Here is a 21,919-nt window from a genome sequence, read left to right as displayed (position 1 = left end):
ATGCATGTTTTAGTAATACATGGGTCAAAAAATTATAAGGGATAAACAGAATAATTTAAAATGAATGATAATGAAAATACGTCAGAATTTCTGGGAGGGAAGCACATTGCTTTAAATACTTATATTGGGGAAAAAAAAGTTTAAATTTAATGATCTGTGTTTCCAGCTCAAGGCTCTAGAAAACAGAACAGCAAATTAAACTTAAACCAAAAGTAAGGAGAAGAAAGGAAGTAATAAAAAACAGAAATAAGTGAAATAGAAAACAAACAATGGAGAAATTGAAAAGGCTGCAAGTTGGTGCCCTGCAAGAGTAATACAATTTATAAATTCTTAGCAACATGGATCAGTCAAAAAGAGAGAAAAAGCAAATTACCAATATCAGGAATATCAGGAGGAATCATAAGATCCTACAGAAAGGATATGTTATGAACAACTTTATCAGTAAGTTTCACAACCAAGATGAAATGGACAAAATGCTCGAAATCACATATTGTCAAAATTGAGATAAAAAGAAAAACAAAATATGAATAGCTTTATAAAAGAGATTGAATTCATTATTAAAAACTTTCCCACAAAGAAAAACCAACCCCAGATGGTTTCACTGTTGAATTCTGCCAATAATTTAAGAAAAAAAACACAATATTACACAGACTCTTTCAGAAAATAGAAAAGGAGGGAATGCTTCCCAACCTATTTTGTGAGGTTAACATTACCCTGATACCAAAACCTAGCAAAAACATTGCCAAAAAATAAAACCACAGACCAATGTTTTTTTGTCATGAACATAGACACAAAAATAGCAAAATATTATCAGATTGAATCCACCAATATATAAAAATGGTAATACGCTATGATCAAGTGGGGTTTATCCCAGGAATGCAAGTTTGGTTTAACATTTAAAAATCAATCAGTGTAATTTACCACATTGTTAAGCAAATAAATGGTTTCAAAAACATATAATCCTCTCAATAGATTTAGTAAATCACTTGGCAAATTCAACTCCCAAATGATAAGAACTCTCATCCAAATAATAATAGAAGAGAACTGCCTGAATCTAATAAAGTGGATTTACCAAAAACCTCTAGTTAACACCACATTAATGGTGAGATACTGAGTGTTTCCCCCCTAAGATTCGGAACAAGGTAAGGTGTGTGTTTTCATGATTTCTGTTCAATATTGGAGGTCCTAGCTAGGACAGTCAGATAAGGGAAATTAGTAAAAGGCATTCAGATTAGAAAGAAAGAAGTAAAGATCTCTATTTATAGATGACATTATTTAAAAAGAAAGTATTAAGGAATCTATAAACAACTAGTAGCAACAATACTTGAATTGAGCATGTCAGTATATTGAAAATAATATTATACTAGCGCAAACAAATGGAAAGTGAAATTTAGAAAACAGTGTCATTTTAAAAACATGCAAAAAACCCCAAACAAAATAGGAATAAATTTAGCAAAATGTATGCGAGATCTCTATATTGAAAATCACAAAAAAATTTCTGAGTAGAGGGGTCTACTGTGTTCATAGAGAACCCAATATTGTTCAGTGACAATTCTACTCAGTCTATGCAATCTCGAACAATATTCCAACAGACTTTTTCATAAAAGTTGATTTTAAAATGCATATGAAAATAGGACCTAGGATATCTAAGACAATCTTGAGACAGAAAATTTAAGTTGGAGGACTCACTTTACCTGATTTTAAAACTGTCTGGAAAGCCATAGCAATCAATAAATGTAAGAATAGACAGAGAGATCAATGGAGCATATTAAACATAGTCCAGAAGTAGGCCCACACATGTACAGCCAATTGGTGCCAACAAGGCCACCAAAGCAATTTAGTGGGAGAAAAATACTTTCATAAATGGTGCTGGCAACCTGGATAAATGAACGGGGCTGAAAATGAACTTCATACCCTACTTCATACCACTCAAAAATCAAGTTTAGATGGATCCCCGACCTCAACAGAAAAGCTAGAACTATAAAGCTTCTACAAGACACTGTAGGATGGTATGATTGTGATCTTGGGGTTGGCAGATTTTTTTTTTTGGGGGGGGACAGAGTTTTGCTCCTTTTGCCCAGGCTGAAGTGCAATGATGCGATCCTGGCTCACCACAACCTCCGCCTCCCAGGTTCAAGTGATTCTCCTGCCTCAGCCTCCCGAGTAGCTGGGATTACAGGCATACACCACCATGCCCAGCTAATTTTGTATTTTTAGTAGAGACGGGGTTTCTCCATGTTGGTCAGGCTGGTCTCGAACTGCAGACCTCAGGTGATCCACCCACCTTGACCTCCCAAAATGCTGGGATTACAGGCGTGAGCCACCACGCCCAGCCTGGCAGAGATTTTTAAGAACAGACACAGAAACACTAACCATAAATGAAAAATTTGATAAATTAGGTTTCATAAAAATAAAAGTTTCTGTTTATCAAAACATCTGCAGATATATATAATAGACTTTATATATGTATTATGTTTATATTATATGCATATATAAGTGTGTGTGTGTGTGTTTAGATACGTATATATGAAAGGATATGTAAAGTATTCCCAGTACCCAAAATATAGAAGTGTGGTCTCATCCTATAGTATAATTTTTTTTTCTTATTGGGATGCTTTTATCTCAAATAAACAATTCACTTTTTTAAGAGTTGTTTTATTCTGCCATACTTCTGCTCATGAAGGAAATGAAGCAGCAAGCCACAGAATGGTAGAAAATATTTACAATGTACATATCTGAGAAAGGACTTGTATCTAGAATGTATAAAGAACTCCTACAAATCAAAAATAAAAAGATAAACAACCCACCTTTTAGAAATGGGCCAAAGATTTGAATAGATATCCACAAAAGAAGATATGTCACTGGCCAGTAAACCCATGAAACTTGTTCAATCTCATTAAATATCAGACAAAATAAATTTAAAACACAATAAGATACTATGCTACACCCACTAGAATGGGTAAGATGAAAAAGACGACAACCAAATGTGAGAAAGGATATGGAGGAACGGGAACCCTCAAATGGACTGTGCAAAATCAAACAATCACTATGGGAAACTTTTTGACAGTTTCTTATTAAGTTAGACATACACTTACCCCATGACCCAACAAATTAACTCCTAGGTGTTTTCCCAAAGAAAAGATCTACTTCTCAATTTATCCATCCATCCATTCATCATCTATCTAGCCCCACAAAAAGACTTAAATAAAAATTTCTTGCAGCAATTTATGCATAATTTCTGAAAACTGCAAACATTTCCGATTTTATTTTTCTTTTTTCTTTCTTTTTCTTTTCTCTCTCTCTTTTTTTTTTTTTTTTTTTTGAGATAAAGTCTTACTCTGTCACCCAGGCTGGAGTGCAGTGACGTGATCTTGGCTCACTGCAACCTCCACCTCCTGGGTTCAAGCGATTCTCGTGCCTCAGCCTCCCCAGTAGCTGGGCGTACAGTCCCACAACACCACACCCAGCTTTTTTTAAAAAAAAAAAGTTATTTTTACTTTTAGTAGAGAGAGAGTTTTGCCTTGTTGGCCAGGCTGGTCTCAAACTCCTGGCTTCAAGTGATCTGCCCACCTCAGCTTCCCAAAGTTCTGGGATTACAGGTGTGAGCCACCATGCCTGACCTCAAATTTTTATCAACAGGAGAATGGAGTAGCAATTTGTGGTTTATCCATCCAGTAGAATGGTATTCAGTGATTTTAAAAATAGAATGACTGCTATACAACGTATTACATCTCAGAACCATTGAGGGAAGCAGTTATTAACAAAAGCATAATATATTTGATTACATTTATATGAAGTTCAAGAACAGGTAAAATTAATAAATGGTGACATGCATCAGAAGAGTATTTGCCTGTTAGGAGATGTGGAGGGACCAGAAGGGGTACAAAAGAACTTTCTGAGGTGTAGAAATATAATAAACATTATACCAGTATATACATTTATCAAAACTCAAAGAAGTGTATACCTAAGAACTGTGCATTTCAATCTTAAGTAACTTTTACTGCAATAAAAATACTGGCTGGGCACAGTGGCTCATGCCTGTGATCCCAGCACTTTGGGAGGCCAAAGCAGGCAGATCACTTGAGGCCAGGAGTTTGAGACCAGCATGGCCAACATGGTGAAACCTCATCTCTACTAAAAATACAATAATTAGGTGGGCGTGGTGGTGGGTGCCTGTAATCCCAGCTACTTGGGAGGCTGAGGCAGGAGAATCACTTGAATCTGGGAGGTAGAGGTTGCAATGAGCCAAGATCGTGCCACTGCACTCCAGCCTGGGTGATGAAGTCAGACCCTGTTTCAAAAAAAAAAAATTGTATATAATAATCTTAACAAAAAATATAAAATCTAATTCCATGCTTTAAATAGTCATTGTTCTCAATGGGATGTTTTGATCTCAAATGAACAGTGTGGGTTTTTTAAACTTATGTTACTCTCTTTAGAAAAGCAATAGATGCGTATATTATCTGCTTGTGCTGACATAACAAAATACCATAGGCTGGGTGAGTTAAACAACAGATACTTATTTCTCACAGTTATGGAGGCTGGGAAGTCCAAGGTCAGGGTGTCAGCTTTGCCTGGTTCTGGTGAGGGCTCTCTCCTGGTTTGCAGATGGCTGCCTTTTACCTTTGCTTTCACACAGTGCAGGGAAAGCAAGCTCTCTGGCATCCTTTCTTATAAGGGCTGTACTTCCATCGCGTGGGCCACACCCTAATGACCCCACTAACCATAATTACCTCCCAAAGGGCTCATTTCCGAAGCATCATATTCAGCATTATCTTCAACATATAAATTTGGTGAGGTGGGGGACATGCCGGTCCGTAGTAATAAGCACTCTAGAAAATTAGAAAAATATAAGTAAGAGGAAAGAAAAAGAAAAAAAGGCATGTAGTTGCATTACCAAAATATAATCACTGTTAACACTTTGATTTCTTTTATTTCCAAAGTTTTGTTCTTTCAACTTGTACATCTTTGTAGTCATTTGGTTCCTATAATTTTGAATCATTATCTTTTAAATTTATCATTAGAACATGAAATTGTTTCTGTTACCAAAATCCGTTCTTCAGGGCACCTTTAAAAATAGCCACAAAAGGTTCATTGAGTAACTGTGCTGTAGTTGACTTATTTGTTAAACTGTGGTTGGATGTTGAGATACTTCCCAGTATTTTGCTAGTGTAAATAACCTGTGATTAACATATTTGTGCATGAAGCTTTTTCTGTAACTTAGAATCTTTCTTTGCGATATAATTCCAGAAAATGGAAATTGTAGGTTAAAAAGCTATCCTCTTAATACATGTTGCCAAATTCCTTTCCAGAAGGATGTCCTAATTTACATTACCACCTGCAGTGGGACAGGAAAGCGCTGTATCTGTTTGCTCTTAAGGGGGTGGAGGTCGTTTCCACTTATGTATTTGTTGGCTTATTTCCAGCAGGTAAATAAAGGCAGCTAAAGCTGACTGCTGGTTGCGCAAAATCCCCCTGGCTCTTCTGGCTAAAGTCCTACCACTCCCTGTACCTGGCAGCAGCCTGTCTTCTGGGCCTCACCTACACACGTCTGGGTAGGAGCCAGTCATCTCCATCCATCCACAGCCATGAATTTCCTCCGGCGACGTCTCTCTGACAGCAGCTTCGTGGCCAACCTGCCTAATGGCTATATGACGGACCTGCAACGCCCAGATAGCTCCACCAGCTCACCTGCTTCCCCGGCCATGGAGAGGAGGCACCCCCAGCCCCTGGCTGCCTCCTTCTCCTCTCCAGGATCCAGCCTTTTTAGCTCCCTCTCCAGTGCCATGAAGCAGGCCCCTCAGGCCACCTCAGGACTGATGGAGCCTCCAGGTCCCTCCACGCCCATTGTTCAAAGACCCAGGATCCTGTTGGTGATCGATGATGCCCATACAGACTGGTAAGCAGGAATTTGCAAGTGCTACCACCTTCTGGGGCAAGAGAGGAGTGGGGATTATCTCATCTCCTGGGGAAATAGAAGGGGAGAGCTATGAGAGGCTCGGGTGCTATCAGAGCCTGGCTGGAGAGAAGGAAACTAACATGTACCAAGTGGCTGCTGCATGCTAGGCCCACAGCACCTACTTAGTGCCACATTCTCTTCTAAGGGCTTTATATTTACAGGTCCACAGTCCCTCACCTGCAAATCCCAAATCCAACACACTCTGGAAACTAGAAAATGTTTTGCAATTCTTTTGGTAGCAAAGCCTAATCTGCAGGAAAGTGAGGCTATAATTATACTAAGTGTGTTTGTTCATATGATTTGCTGCAAGCATCTGAATGTGTTTGATATGGAGTATAGTTCAGAGCCTGCTGGAAGTGTTATATAAAATATGGTATATTCACCATATTACCTTCCTAAAAATGGAAAACTTTTAATATCTGAAATACGTCTGGCAGTACTTGGCAGATTAACCTGTCAGCCTCAGCCACCCTCCTTCCATAAAATGAGCTTATTATGAGGATAAAAGAAAGCAATACAAGTCCACAGTCCTTATCCCAAACCTTGGGATCAGAGTGCCTGAGTGTGCATCTCAGCTCTTCCAGGTACTGGCAGTCTGGCTCCAGAGCCTGTCTTCTGAACACCAAAGGTGGGCAGAAATGACCACTGCCAGCCTCTTCTCAGACAGTGCTCCCTAGCTGGTAAGTTCCACAGTGGCAGAGACCTGATACCTGTGTCAAGATCACTGTAGCAGTCATTCACCAGGTAGTTTACTGAGCACTGATTCGGTGCCAGGCATAGCTGAGATGCACGGGTATAGTAGGGAACAGGTTCCTGCTTATGTGGAGCTGCATTTGGAGAATAAATCTATCCCAGCTGTTTGGTACTCAGAGGTGATAAATGTTATCAGTCTAGCTGGAGACATAGAAATTGGAGTTCAGGGAGTGAGCCCAACTATGGAGATGGAAGCATTGCATCCAGAGCAGAGGAATACATGGATGGGAACCAGAAAAGTCTGACAGTGGACTCATACATGGCTTTTGGGGATGGAGAACAGGGTTTCATGTGCATGTCTCCAAAGGCGGCCACCTAGTAGGTGTATCAGTCTGTTCTCACACTGCCTGAAGAACTGCCCGAGACTGGGTAATTTATAAAGGAGAGAGGTTTAATTGACTCACAGTTCCACGTGGCTGGGGAGGCTTCAGGAAACTTACAATTATGGCGGAAGGCACCTCTTCATAGGGTGGCAGGAGAGAGAATGAATGAGTGCCAAGTGAAGGGGGAAGCCTCTTATAAAACCATCAGCTCTTGTGAGAACTCACTCACTACAATGAGAACACCAACGTGGGGGTAACCAACCCCAGGATTCAAATTACCTCCCTCTGGGTCCCTCCCATGACACATGAGGATTATGGGAACTACAATTCAAGATGAAATTTGGGTGGGTACACAGCCAAACCGTATCATTCCACCCCTGGCCCCTCCCAAATCTCACATTTCAAAACACAATCATGCCTTCCCAACAGTTCCCCAAAGTCTTATTCCAGCATTAACCCAAAAGTCCAAGTCCAAAGTCTCACCTGAGACAAGGCAAATCCCTTCCTCTTAGAAGCCTGTAAAATCAAAAGCAAGTTAGTTACTTCCTAGATCCAATGGAGGTATTGGCATTGGGTAAATACACACATTCTAAATAGGAGAAATTGGCCAAATCAAAGGGGCTACAGGCCCCATGCAAATCTGAAATCTAGTGAGGCAGTAATTAAATCTTAAAGCTCTGAAATAATCTCCTTTGACTCCATGTCTCACATCCAGGTAACTCTGATCCAATGAGGCAGTAATTAAATCCTAAAGCTCTGAAGTAGTCTCCTTTGACTCCATGTCTCACATGCAGGTAATGCTGATGCAAGAGGTGGGCTCCCATGACCTTGGATAGCTCCATCCCTATAGTTTTGCAGGGTACAGCTTCCCCTCCCAGCTGATTTCACAGGCTGGCGTTGTGTCTTTTCCAGGCTCACAGTGTGAAGTATCAGTGGATCTACCATTCTGGGGTCTGGAAGACAGTAGCCCTCTTCTCACAGCTCCACTAGGCAGTGCCACAGTAGGGACTCTGTGTGGGGGCTCCAACCCCACCTTTCCCATCCCCACTGCCCTAGCAGAGGTTCTCCATGAGGGCCCCACCCCTGCAGCAAACTTCTGCCTGGACACCCAAGTGTTTCCATACATCCTCTGAAATCTAGGCAGAGGTTCCCAAACCTGAATACTTCTGTGCATCTGCAGGGCCAGCACCATGTGCAAGCCCTCTGAAGCAACAGCCTCAGCTGTACCTTGGTCTCTTTTAGCCACAGCTGAAGTGGCTGCGACACAGGCACCAAGTCCTGATACTGCACACAGGAGGGAGGGCCCTGGACCAAGCCTACGAAACCATTCTTCCCTCCTAGGCGTCCTGGCATGTGATTGGAGGGGCTGCCCCCAAGGTCTCTGACATGCCCTAGAGACATTTTCCCCATTGTCTTGGTAATAAACATTCGGCTCCTTGTTACTTATGCAAATTTCTGCAGTGGGCTTGAATTTCTCCCCAGCAAATGGATTTTTCTTTTCTATCACATTGTCAGGCTGCAAATTTTTCAAACTTTTATGCTCTGCTTCCTCTTGAATGCTTTGCTGCTTAGAAATTTCTTCTGCCAGATACCCTAAATCATCTCTCTCAAGTTCAAAGTTCCACAGATCTCTAGGGCAGGGGCAAAATGCTGCCAGTCTCTTTGCATAGCAAGAGTGACCTTTACTCCAGTTCCCAAAAAGTTTTTCATCTCCATATGAGACCACCTCAACCTGGACTTCATTATCCATATCACTATCAGAATTTTGGTCAAAACCATTCAACAAGTCTCTGGGAAGTTTCAAACTTTCCCACGTCTTCTTGTCTTCTGAGCCCTCCAAGCCTCTAGGAAGTTCCAAACTTTCCCATATTTTCCTGTCTTCTTCTGAGCCCTCCAAACTGTTCCAACTTCTGCCTGTCATCCAGTTCCAAAGTCACTTACACATTTTTGGGTATCTTTACAGAAGCATCCCACTCTCTGGGGTACCAATTTACTATACTAGTCCATTCTCACACTGCTATAAAGAACTACCTGAGACTGGGTAATTTATAAAGGAAAACGGGTTTAATTGACTCACAGTTCCACATGGCTGGGGAGGCCTCAGGAAACTTACAATCATGGCAGAAGCCACCTCTTCACAGGGTGGCAGGAGAGAGAATGAATGAGTGCCAAGTGAAGGGGGAAGCGCGTTATAAAACCATCAGCTCTTGTGAGAACTCGCTACCACAAGAGCAGCAGCATGGGGGTAACTGCCCCCATGGTTCAATTACTTCCCACTGAATCCCTCCCACAACACATAGAGATTATGGGAACTGCAGTTTAAGATAAGATTTGGGTGGGTACACAGTCAAACCGTATCAGTAGGCACCAAGTAACTATGTATTAACTGAATAAATGAATGCATCCCATTCATTAAATGTGCCAGATGCTCTGTTAGTCCAATGTGCATGTATATATGCTCATTCACTCCTTGAGACATTAACTTAGTTTGGGAATGATTAAATCTATGCTTTGCTATTTATAGTTTTTTTTGTTTGGTTTGGTTTTTTTGAGATGGAGTCTTGCTCTCTTGCCCAGGCTGGAGTGCAGTGGCACGATCTCAGCTTACTGCAACCTCCACCTCCCAGGTTCAAGTGATTCTTTTGCCTTAGCCTCCCAAGTAGCTGGGACTACAGGCAGGCGCCACCATGCCCGGGTAATTTTTTTGTATTTTTATTAGAGACAGGGTTTCACCATGTTAGCCAGGAGGGTCTCGATCTCCTGACCTCATGATCTGCCCACCTCGGCCTCCCAAAATGCTGAGATTACAGGTGTGAGCCACCGCACCCGGTGCTATTTATAGTTTTTAATACATACTCTATATAAAGTCAACATTAAAGTATGTTCAGCAGATTCAGACCATCAGTCTGACTTTACTGCTTCCTGCTCAGAAATTGCCTCTTCTTAACAAGAGTGGTCATGTGAATCACCTGTCTTCCGATCCAGTGTGAATCATCTTAGGTGTTGCTGCTTGCTTAAGGGTATTTATCATGAAACTTTGTTTGTCTCTGCTTATGTGTTTATGTAAAGCATCACTATTAGGCTCTGAGCTTAGGGGTTGATGTCTGCCGGGGTGTTTCTTTTAGGCCCTCTGCCCTGAACAATGCCCATCTGCCTGGTAGTCAAAATGCCTGCATGGCCCTTGAAGTTTTCTCTCTCTCTTCAACCCAACATTTGACCTTGATTTTGAGTGTTCTCTGCTGGCTGTGTTATCCCTGGCTCAGCTGTTTGTCAGGGAAGTTACGTCTTTGCATGGAGGTTGAGCTTAATAAATGGCAGTATGGTGCAATGTTAAGAATACAGACATCAGAGCTAGGCTATCTGGGTTGAAATTCCATCTCTACCCTGAAGTGACTAATGACCTTTGTAAATTACTGCACCTAAATGGGAATAATGATAGTACCTATGTCATAGAGTTAATGTATGTAAGTAGGGTTAAGATCTGAGTTAGTATAACAGTGCATGGGATGTGCCTGGTAGACAGTAAGTACTGCATAAGTATATATTATTATTGCTGACTATTGTGATCCTTCCTGTGTAACATTAATCATCTTAACAGTAGCCCCTTGTAGGCATGCCTGTTTAATTTCTTCATGCCAAATATACAGGGCAGTCTGGATTAGGATTTATCCCATTGTGCTATTTATTTAACCCATTGGTCCGTTGGTCAGTCTTCCCTGTAGGTCCTGGGTGATAAAGTTGGGTCTTATTAATCTCTGTCCCTCCAGTGTCCATGTGGTATACAGTAGGGTAGGGGAACAGTGAATGAGGTTGAAATGCAATGAGTGGCCTCAGACATAACATTTAAATTTTGAATTTGATGTTCAGTCTCTCTATTCCACAGGAAGGACCAGTGTGTGAATTTTAGGCTGTGTGCAAGGGTAGGGACACAGCTTTGGCCAGAGGAGTTTTTCCCAATATATTTCAATCATTCGTCCTATGGCCACACTTTAATTAGGACTCGACAGTCTTTGTTTATGGTGTTCTTGCCCCTCAGTGGGTGAAAAAGGGGAGAAGTAAGAAACTAAGACTCATTAACTCATCTGGCAGTTGGCCCTGCAATTATTAGATGTTTGTGACAGAGACTTCCTACCGCCAACATACAGCTTCTCCCACAGAACTCCATCCTAGATTCTTCACGAACTTCCTAACCTCTCTGAATCTCAACACTTTCCCGGCTTTCTCCAAATTGATGCTGACTGCCTTAGAGTCTCGGTCCTGTCCTGAAGAATCCCGGAAAAATGCCTGTCCCCTGCCACCAGGAGCGGCCAGCAGGTGGCAGGGCAGCCCCACAATGCCTGGGCGGTTCTGCAGAGTCTTGTGCCTCTGGGCCAGCCCCCTCCCCAGCCCCTCCTGCACTGTGTGAGCTGTCTCCCAGGGGAGGAAGTGGTTAAAGGGAAGAAGCCAGCTCACAGGGCCCCCTTCTTTCCCCTTTCAGATGATAATGAAGGGGAGAGGAGCTGCAGTCTGGACAGACAGTGAACCCACCCCCAACCCCAACAGGGACGATGATGCTGCCCCCTTTTCTACCCTTCTCAGGAAGACAGACATTTCTCTGTCTTCCCATTCCTGGTCCAGGGCCTTCCAGTAGAATCAGGTTTTGTTGTGGACAGGTAGGGGAATTGCAGGATACCACTCTTCCCTGCCTGATGTGTCCAGCTTGTAGACTCTGAGTCAGCCTGGGTCCCTTGAGGACGATCCAAAACCTGGCCAGTGACCTGGAGAGAGACCTTTCATCTTCAGGAGAAATAGAGGGTCTCAAAGCTGTCTTTGCTGGGAGAACTCATGGCCAGGCATTTAAAGATACTCTCTCCTGTTGGGGGTGCCTGAGGAGACCAGCCTGGCTAGGCAAGGATGTAAGGCCTGGCTCCAGGTAGGTCTGAACTAAAGGTGATGCTCTCCTCTGGGATGGTGGGGGACAATCAGCAGTTTGTTTGTTTTTAAACGAGGTGGGGTTTCACTGTGTTGCCTAGGCTTGTCTTGAACTCCTGGGCTGAAGCGATCCTCCCACTTCGGCTTCCCAAAGTGCTGAGATTACAGGTGTGAGCCACCGTGCCCAGCCTCATCTGTAGGTTTGAGAACCACAAGGGAAAGGAGAATTATAATTAATTGATATCAAACTCAGTTCTCTTCAGCCCCACTGCCACTCCACTGCTTATCTTGCCTAGAATTTTCCAGCAGCTTCACTGGTCTGAAACCTCCCATCTTGAGTTCACCTCCTGGTTACCTTCCATGGGACTACCCAAGGGTCATCTTTCTGAAACACAAATCTGACCAGTTTCACTTTGCTCCTGCCTGCCCCCTCCCCATGCATCTCGTTTTATTAATATAATCCTGTGGTGGGGGAATCGTTGCCCTCAAAGTCATAAGCATGCCTGCCCTGCCCTCCCTCTAGTTCTGCCTCCAGCTCTGCTTCCTGTGCTTTTATTGTTTGTTTTTGTTTTGTTTTGTTTTTGTTTTTTAGAGACAGAGTCTCATTGTGTTGCCTAGGCTGGAGTGCAATGGCGCAATCTCAGCTCACTGCAACCTCCGCCTCTGAGGTTTAAGTGATTTTCATGCCCCAGCCTCCTGGGGGTCTGGGATTGCAGGCACAGGCCACCACGCCCAGCTAATTTTTGTATTTTTAGTAGAGACGGTTTCATCTTGTTGGCCAGGTTGATCTCGAACTCCTGACCTCAAGTGATCTGCCTGCCTCGGCCTCCCGGAGTGCTGGGATTATAGGCGTGAGCCACCGTGACTGGCCCTGTCCTGTTTATTCTGCAGGAAGAGTAAGCAGCTTGTAGTTCTCAAACACACCTTTCCGCCTTAGTACATTCTGTTCCCTGTTACCTGGAATACCCTTCCCTATCTTATACACCTGGCAAGTTTCCATTCATGTTTGAAATCCTGCTCAGGTGTCCCCTCTTCTGAGAATTCTTCCCTGACACACCCCACCCTGCAGTGTTAATATCGACCTCCCTCTTGTAACTTAAAACACACTTCATCATGCTGGCGCATCATGCAGGCACACATACCACACTGTTTCTGTATTATAATCGTCTCTTCTGCAAGAACAAGGCCTGTCTCTTACTCTTCCTAATGTCCCTGGAGCTCAACACACAGTAACTCTTCAGTTAGCATATGTCATTGCCCTACCTTAGTCCAAGCAGGGTAACTTGTACTGGGCATAATGGAGTCTGAAGCTCACCTCACCTTAGGGATCAGGAACACAGAACACACGGTGGAGGAGTTTCTATTTTTATTCACTTCTGTATAAAATCTTGGCTCTTTACTTACCAGGATGCCAGAGTCACTGTAAGGCTGCTATTTGAAATTGTTTTTAAAAAGGGGGATGGAGGGACTTTTTTTTTTTTTTTTAACTATTTCTATAGAATGTACCAGAATCCCAGGTTTGATTTTCAAAATCAAAACCTTTAACATGACCCAAAAAATAAAAAAGACAAGTGGAGTTGGTGTACCTCCCTGCCCTCAGTTTATCCTACAAGGTCTCTGGAGCCTGGATAGAATGGGGAGGAGGGCTGTTGGGGAAGTAGTGAATAGAAGCTGTTCCTCCCCAGGTCACTGCGGACCTCCCTGGGTGGCCTCTGGAGCCCTGGCTCTCCTGTCCTCTTACTCTGCTGGTAGCCTTTTTCTCAGAAAATCTGCTCTTCCATTTCCGCAATGATCTATTGCTATCTTAGCTGTTATTGCCCACCCTTCCCAATGGTTTCTTTTTTCTTTTATTTGTTGGGTGAGAAATTAAAAGGGTGTCCTTGGTTTGAAACCCTCTGAAACCCTCCTCAGCTACCATCCATCTGGTGGAGAGAATATCAGACTACACCTTCCTACCAAACAAGGATTAATGACACCCATTGGTAAGCACCTTGTGCATTTCTAGATTTTCCAAGAGTTATTACGCTGTATGATCATCACCTGTGTGCCCTCTACCACTATCTGCCCACCCACTTCTACATGGTGTCTGTATTTGCCCATGCCTAGAACAGGGCAGATAATAGGTACGTAGGAAATGCCTGTTGACTAAATGAGGAATTTGGGGGTGGTGCGTTATTGGCAATGACAAGGTTGGGGGTGTGACAATCAAACTGAGGAATGACATTGGTGGCATTCTTTTTTTTTTTTTTTTGAGATGGAGTCTCGCTCCGTCACCCAGGCTGGAGTGCAGTGGTTCAATCTCAGCTCACTGCAAGCTCCGGTCTCCCGGGTTCACGCCCTTCTCCTGCCTCAGCCTCCTGAGTAGCTGGGACTACAGGCGCCCACCACCATGCCCAGCTAACTTTTGTATTTTTTAGTAGAGACGAGGTTTCACCGTGTTAGCCAGGATGGTCTCGATCTCCTGACCTTGTGATCTGCCCGCCTCGGCCTCCCAACATGCTGGGATTACAGACGTGAGCCACCGCGCCCGGCCGGTGGCATTCTTAAAATTCTCTTTTTCCCTCTCACCTTGACTCAATCCAGCTGAAAATCACATTGGCTGTTGTGGGAGCATTTACACTGTGGAAACTGGCAAATGCTAGAAAGCAGGGCTTTTTGTTCTCCCATCCAGAGAACTGGTTGTTAAGCATTTGCCGATGAGCAGGAGTTGACTGTCAGCTCATTTAAAGGTGAGGGGGGCAGAGCATGGAGAAACCATGCACCTGCTCAAGGAGACAGAAGTGGGGCTGGGCTGGGACTTGAACTGGACTCATGTCGTAAAAGGAATTTCTGATGGTGCCACCCTCCTGCTGACCACTGCTACTGCTTCAGTGTGTGGCACGAGATAGATGCTGAAGAGTGTTGGTCAAATGACTGAACAAGCACATGAATGACAGAGCTCTTTGAGGATGGGGTCGTGTCTGCATCATCATCTTTTGGCAAGCATCTGTGCACGTCCCCTGACCAGGGGTTCAATGGCTTTCATAGATTCTCTAATTTAGCTCTCCCAATAACTGTATGGGGCACCAGTACTATTCTCATTGTATACATAGGGAAGACTGAGGCTCTGAGTCCAAAATCAAAGCAAATGCTACTGACATCTGGGACCTGGCTCAGGCCCATCCAAAGGGCTAGCCTGGGCACCGCAGTTCTTATGCCACTCCCCGACCTCTCCCACCTGAAGCTCAGCCCCTCCTCTACTGCTCCTGAGGGTGTTGACCTCGGGGAGCAGGACCCTGGGGCCTCACACCCCGGCACACACCCAGCGTCTGAGAGCAGTGTGAGGCAACGGGTGGCAGCACTCCATGTTACAGTGCACAGCCAAGCACAAGATTCCGGTGACCTCACCCTCAGAGGAAGGCGCCCCACCTCGAGCCAGGCAGCCCCGCCCTGCTGGAGCCCTCCGGGCAGCCAGAGCTTAAAGGGTGCCCAGGGAAAAGGGAATTCCTTTAGCCATACACATACTTACAAGTTCAGGTTTGCAAATTGGACCTTCTACAGAAATTGTCCTTGGATGTGCAGAGAATATTTTCCTCTTTTTAAAGCACCAAGGGATCTCAGGCAAGATCTTTTCTATTCTTTCCTGTATGTTTAGATATTAAAGATGTGATTTCCTAACACATGTCAGACATGATTCCCGAGAGTTAAATGGGAAAGAAGATAATACTCAAGAGAACTCTAGGCTGACAGGTGGTAGCATGGGCTTGAAGTCCCAGCCACTCACTATCTCTGTGGTCTTGGCCAAGATACTGTACCTTTCGGCCCCTCAGTTTCTTTGTCTGTAAAGTGGGATCACAATGCCACCACCTTCCCTATACCACTAACTCCACAGGGATGTTATGAGTGTCCAGTGAGAGTGCCGAGTTCCTCTCCTCCACAGCTGTTTTTCAGTGTAGGTGCTTAGTTTTTCAATGTAGATGTGAGTGACTTTGTTTGGTCCTACCCATATGGGACCAACTCTGACTCAAGGTCAGAGTTTATTCCTTTCCTATGCAACCACTGACCCTCAGAGCCTAGCACAGTGCCTGGCTAGGATAGATGGACGGGAGGCTGGGAGAGATGGATGACTTAAGGAATGAATGGATACTCTTGCCAAAGTCTGTTACCATTATTAAGGGTAAATTCAGGATTGAGGATGCTCTGGAAGAGAGTCTTAGAAAATATTCAGTTGCCCTGGAATTCAGGGAGAGTACCTGATACTTGCGTGTTATTTCCAAGGCTTCCCCTCCTCCTTCTGGTGCAGCTGGTAACTCAGAGGCCAGTGTTTCCTTCAGGGGGAAAAAAAAAGGCCGGATGCGGTGGCTCACACCTGTAATTTCAGCACTTTGGAAGGCAGATCACAAGGTCAGGAGATCGAGACCATCCTGGCCAACATGGTGAAACCCCATCTCTACTAAAAATACAAAAATTAACTGAGCGTGGTGGCGCATGCCTGTAATCCCAGCTACTTGGGATGCTGAGGCAGGAGAATCACTTGAACCAGGGAGTCGGAGGTTGCAGTGAGCCGAGATAGTGCCACAACACTCCAGCCTGGTGGCAGAGGGAGACTCCATCTCAGAAAAAAAAAAAAGCAGCTTCAGGCTGCTTTGACTGAAGGCATGAGGACTGCAGGGCATCTTGGCCTGTCCTTGTAAGGACTGCATTGGGTTTGATCAGCCCTGTGGTGATCAGGACATGCTGCGTCCACCTGAGCCACGTGGAGGAAGGATGGGGGGTGAACTCAGAGCTGGCACAACCAGCAGTGGCTTGGGGTAGGGTTGTCAGATTTAGCAAATAAAAATACAAGACACCCAGTTAATACTTAGATAGACAATGAATGAGTCTAAGTATATCCCATGCCATATTTGGGAGAGACTTATACTACAAAATGATGTATTGTTCACTGGAAATTTGGATTGGATGGAAAATTTGGATGTCCTGGATTTTATCTGGCCTCTCTGCTTATGGAGGGCAGCAACAAGAGTGGTAGCTGGCTCTGCTACCACGGGGCCAGTGAGAGGTTGGCCTTAGAGCTTCCTTGTTTTCTGGCTGGGAAGAGCCAAACCAGATCCCCCTATTGACCCCATTCTCAGAGAGCAGCTTTCCTTGCCTGTGAGGAGGGCTGTCCGCCACCAGCAGGGAGGGAGGGAGCAAAGCTGAGGGGACAGTCCAGAGCCAGACGGCCTGGGTACTGTGGGCTCTGGTCCGTGTTTTCCTTCTCAGTTATGTGACCTTGGGCAAATCCAACCTCCGAACCTCACATTCCTCAGCAGGAAGGCAGGGTCATGGAATATCTTCCTGGAAGGGTAACTGGAAAGATTAGAGATAATGACATGGGTGGAGCTGGTACACGGCTTAGGCTGTCCTAAGAGGCCCTGAAATGGTAACTGTTATTAACAATTAATTGCAATTACTAATTGCTGGTGAATATAATCGTTGTGGAAGCCAGGGGGAAGGAAGCCACTTGGCCTGCCTCTCAGCTCAGCTGGATGTGCTGGAGGGCTGTCTTCCAGAAGCCCTAGAGGAGGGTGTCGAGATCCTGGCGGGCTGGCAGTCCCTCCGCTGTGAGGATGAGGTGCCGACTCCAAGTCAGTCCCCTCCTCCTACAGTTGGTTGAGAGGCTTAGAGTGGAGACACACAACTCTCTGTTGAAGACACTTGGCTCTGAGGAACAAAATCCTTGTGCCTCTCTCCACCGCTTCCCCTACCCCTAAGGCTCTCCTTGAACAAGGGCAGGCCCTGCCTGTTTGTGTGGGGAAATGGAGGGGTTTCTGGGATGGCTGGAGGGGCTGGGGGTGGAGATAGGAAGGGCCTAATGAAGGGAGTTTTGTCACTTTCTGCTTGCTTCATTCCATGACTCAAACACACCACCCAACACCACCTGGAGGGGCTCTGGACTTCATTCCTCTCCCTCTGGGCACCCACGCCGCACCCCCTGCCCCTCCCTACCCCCTCGCCGTCCTGGCCCTGGTGTCTGGGGGAGGGAGGGGTCCTGGGCATTCCTCAGCAGCCTACCCCGTCGCCTGGAGACAGCTCCGTTTTCCCAGGCCCGGCCCCTTTTATCAGGGAGACAATGTGCACACAGTGAGGGCCTTGTGCGGCACCCAAGCCCCGAGCCCTTTGACTTGAGGAATTTTTCAAGTGCTGACCCCTCTCCGTGAGGTCTACACGCTGTCCAATCCAGCGGCCCAGTGCCCCTGCTGCTTCCTACCCAGCTCTTTCGGGGAGGAGGGGGGAACAGTGAAGAGTTGTTACCCCCGCCCTAGTGGAGTCTTAGGGGAGAGCTTCACCCTCAGAAACAGGAGCTAGAAAATCTGGGGGAAATGGCTTTGAGCAGAAGAGAGTGTGGGGAGAAATCTGATGGGTGCTATTTCTTCCTAAATTTCTCTCTTCTTGGCTGCCTTTCTAAAGAACTCTGCAGATGCTGTGGGGTCTTGAGGCTGGTGCTGAGGGATCACCTTCTCTGGCCTCTGTTTCTCCTATGTGAAACAGTGAGGTTGGACTAGGAGCATGGCCCCCAAAAGACTTTCTATCACAATGACATTCAGATTCCCAGGCACCATCTACACCCTCTGTGTTGGATACAGTTCTTTGCATGAAAAAGAAATAGACTTTGGGCCGGGCATGGTGGCTCACGCCTGTAATCCCAACACTTTGGGAGGCCAAGGCGGGTGAATCACAAAGTTAGGAGTTCGAGACCAGCCTGGCCAATATGGTGAAACCCCATCTCTACTAAAAATACAAAAATTAGCAGGGCGTGGTGGCGGGATGCTGTAGTCCCAGCTACTCGGGAGGAGAATCACTTGAACCCAGGAGGTGGAGTTTGCAGTGAGCCGAGATCGCGCCACTGCAATCCAGCCTGGGCGACAGAGCAAGACTCCGTCTCAAAACAAAACAAACAAACAAAAGAGATTTATTGAAAATGTATGGGGAAGCTTGCAGAAGCAAAGGAAAATAGGGAGACCTGAGTGTCAGAAAGATGGGGCTGTTGGGTCCCTGGATCCCCGGGCCCCTCCACAGATCTAGGTGGCAGCAACAGTCTCAGGATACATCAGCTTGAGTGTCAGAAAGATGGGGCCATTGGGTCCCTGGATCCCTGGGCCCCTCTATAGATCTAGGTGGCAGGAACAGTCTCGGGATAAATCAGCTCCTGCTTGCTTTCATCCTTGTTTCTCTCTGTTCAAAAATCAAATTCCTGGGGAAGAACAAGCCTGGCTTGTTCTACTCCTTGCTCTGCGGGCACTTTGGGACAGTCCCACCAGGACTGCACAAAAAGAAGGCTTGCTTCCATCAATGCGAATGCAAATAGAACTGCTGTTACCAGAAGAAGGCAGAACGGATACAGGACAGGCCACACGGAGACGTCCCCCTGCAATAATGGAATCAGAATATCTAGACTGGAGCTCAGGAGATGAATTTTTTTTTATTTTTATTTTTTTTTGAGATGGAGTCTCGCTATGTCACCCAGGCTGGAGTGCAGTGGAGTGATGTTGCCTCACTGCAACGTCTGCCTCCCAGGTTCAAACAATTCTCCTGTCTCAGCCTCCCCAGTAGCTGGGACTACAGGTACATACCACCACGCACAGCTAATTTTTGTATTTTTGGTAGAGATGGGGTTCCACTGTATTGGTCAGGCTGGTCTTGAACTCCTGACCTCAGGTGATCCAACTGCCTTGGCCTCCCAAAGTGCTGGGATTACAGGCATGAGCCACCACGCCTGGCCGAGATGAATTTTTTAAGTGGTGTAAAGCCAAATTTAGGAACCCCCCAAGCTAGAGGACTTGTTTCATGACGCTCCTACCTGGTAGAACTGGAACCAGTGGGGGAAAACAAAGAGGGAGACATATTTAAGCTCAGTATACAGAAAATTCATCTAATTGGCAAAGTCATCCGGAGACTGAGTGGGCTGCCTGGTGAGGGAATCAGCTCCCCTCAAGTGCAGGTGTTCAGACACAGCTGGGCTACCCATTTGGGAAAAATAATGGGGCTTAGACCATGAAAGGGTCAGGCTGCAAGCCTTTAAAAAGGAGGCTCAGCCCTGAAGCCTTTTGTTTTCTCTCTGATGTCTTCTCTATCACTTCTCATGCCCTTGCCTTGGGCAAAGTCTGAGGAGTTTCAGTGTTTCACTTGTGAGTCGTGTTTTCTCCTCCACAACCTGGTTTTCTGGCCCAGGCCCTCCAAGTGACCTTTTTTCCAAAGAGTCCCTCGGATGCACGGGTCTTCTTGAGCAATAGCTACTCCTGGGGTGGAGTAGATTTCTGCCTGAGTTACAGCCTTGCCCTGGGGGAGGCAGGGCTCTGGGCAGATGCCAGCCTCATTACAGAACGTCTAGGAAGCCCTTGGGGCCTGTGGAGGCCTGCCTGGGACGTGCATCTTCGACAGGAGAGAGGCCATCTGTGGTGGCAGGAGAAGGGATGGTGCTTCATTTCCATTTTCCTGACTTCCTGCCCTGGGTTTGCAGAAGGGACAGGAGTGTGGGTTTCCTGAAGATTTGCACTAAGCTAATTGCCATCTTCAGAATAGGCTTAGCGAAATTAGGGGTTGTCTGTGCAGCTGCTCAGAGGGGACAATCAGTCCGTGAGTGAAGGGGCAGGTGGTAGGAAAAAGCACAGGCATAGAGAAATATTTCCCTGCTATAAGAAAAACAGCAGCATAGGCTCTATGACAGATGATATCTGCCACTTGGCTTCGGCTGCAGAGAGATGACAGGGAGCACTGGGAACTGTGTTGGGCGTGAGAACCGATGCCTCCTCTGAGGCAGCAGCTGCAGGCCCTGCAGCCAGTTTTTACCATGTGGGAATAAGGGCCTGGTGTTGTCGAGTTATTGATTTTCAAGAAAAGTCAGAAATCTGAATTTTTATATGAATGTTCTATTATTATTATTATTATTATTATTATTATTATTATTATTATTATTTGAGATGGAGTCTCACTCTGTTACCCAGGCTGGAGTGCAGTGGTGCAAGCTTGGCTCACTGCAACCTCCGCCTCCCGAGTTCAAGCTATTCTCCTGCCTCAGCTTCCCCGGTAGCATGCACCACCATGCCCGGCTAATTTTTTTTTTTCTTTTTGTGAGACGGAGTCTCACTCTCTTGCCCAGGCTGGAGTGCAGTGGCACTATCTCGGCTCACTGCAACCTCTGCCTCCTGGGTTCAAGCAATTCTCCTGCCTCAGCCTCCTGAGTAGCTGGGACTACAGGCACCACGTCCAGCTAATATTTTTTGTGTTTTTTTAGTAGAGACAAGGTTTCACTGTGTTGGCCAGGATGGACTTGATCTCTTGACCTTGTGATCTGCCCGCCTTGGTCTCCCAAAGTGCTGGGATTACAGGCGTGAGCCACTGCGCCCAGCCAATTTTTTTTGCATTTTTAGTAGAGATGGGTTTTCGCTATGTTGGCCAGGTTGGTTTCGAACTCCCCACCTCCAGTGATCCGCCCACCTCAGCCTCCCAAAGTACTGGGATTACAGGCGTGAGTCACCTTGCCAGCGAATATTCTATTTTAAAAGTGTACAATTTAAGTGCAACAAAACAAGACTGTGGATTCTATGAGGTCTACTAGTTGGCAACTTCTGATAAAGAAGACAGGAATCAGAGTAACTATTTGGTCTAGTTCCTCTTCTGGGACTATCTCCTGGCTAGACAGTAAAAACCAGGATGGCAAGGGGGCTGTTTTGTTCAGTGCAATTTCAAAGGCCTATGTAGCACAGTGCTGAGAATATAGTATGTCCTAGATGGATGGATATGTGGATGGATGGGCGAATGTGTGGATGGATGGGTAGATGGGTGGGTAGGTGGGCGGATGGATGGATGGATGGATGGATGGATGGATGGATGGATGGATGGATGGATGCATGGATGGATGAATATGTGGATGGATGGGTGGATGGATGGATGGATGGATGGATTCATGGATGGATTCATGGATGGATTCATGGATGGGTAGTTGGGTGGATGA

At 45.6% G+C, this 21,919-nt stretch overlaps 1 protein-coding gene across 10 annotated transcripts in view; it reads left to right on the top strand.

The window, feature by feature from the left end:
- The window catches only part of SYN3 (synapsin III), a 546,668-nt gene that overhangs the window by 46,068 nt on the left and 478,681 nt on the right, over positions 1 to 21,919 (top strand). For 6 of the 10 annotated variants that reach the window (XM_016939062.4, XM_016939060.4, XM_009438249.5 and 3 more), the window contains exon 2: positions 5,427 to 5,899. In XM_016939062.4, coding sequence (XP_016794551.1) covers positions 5,589 to 5,899 — 311 coding nt within the window. In that variant the 5' untranslated portion in view covers positions 5,427 to 5,588. The remainder of the gene's footprint in view (positions 1 to 5,426; positions 5,900 to 21,919) is intronic. The other 4 variants (XM_054675522.2, XM_016939061.4, XM_054675523.2 and 1 more) reach the window with 1 other exon arrangement.

Source organism: Pan troglodytes, chromosome 23, assembly GCF_028858775.2.
Source record: "Pan troglodytes isolate AG18354 chromosome 23, NHGRI_mPanTro3-v2.0_pri, whole genome shotgun sequence".
NCBI classification, from domain to species: Eukaryota; Metazoa; Chordata; class Mammalia; order Primates; family Hominidae; genus Pan; species Pan troglodytes.
Note: the sequence above shows the minus strand (reverse complement) of the source record. Positions and strands in the feature narration are given on the sequence as shown.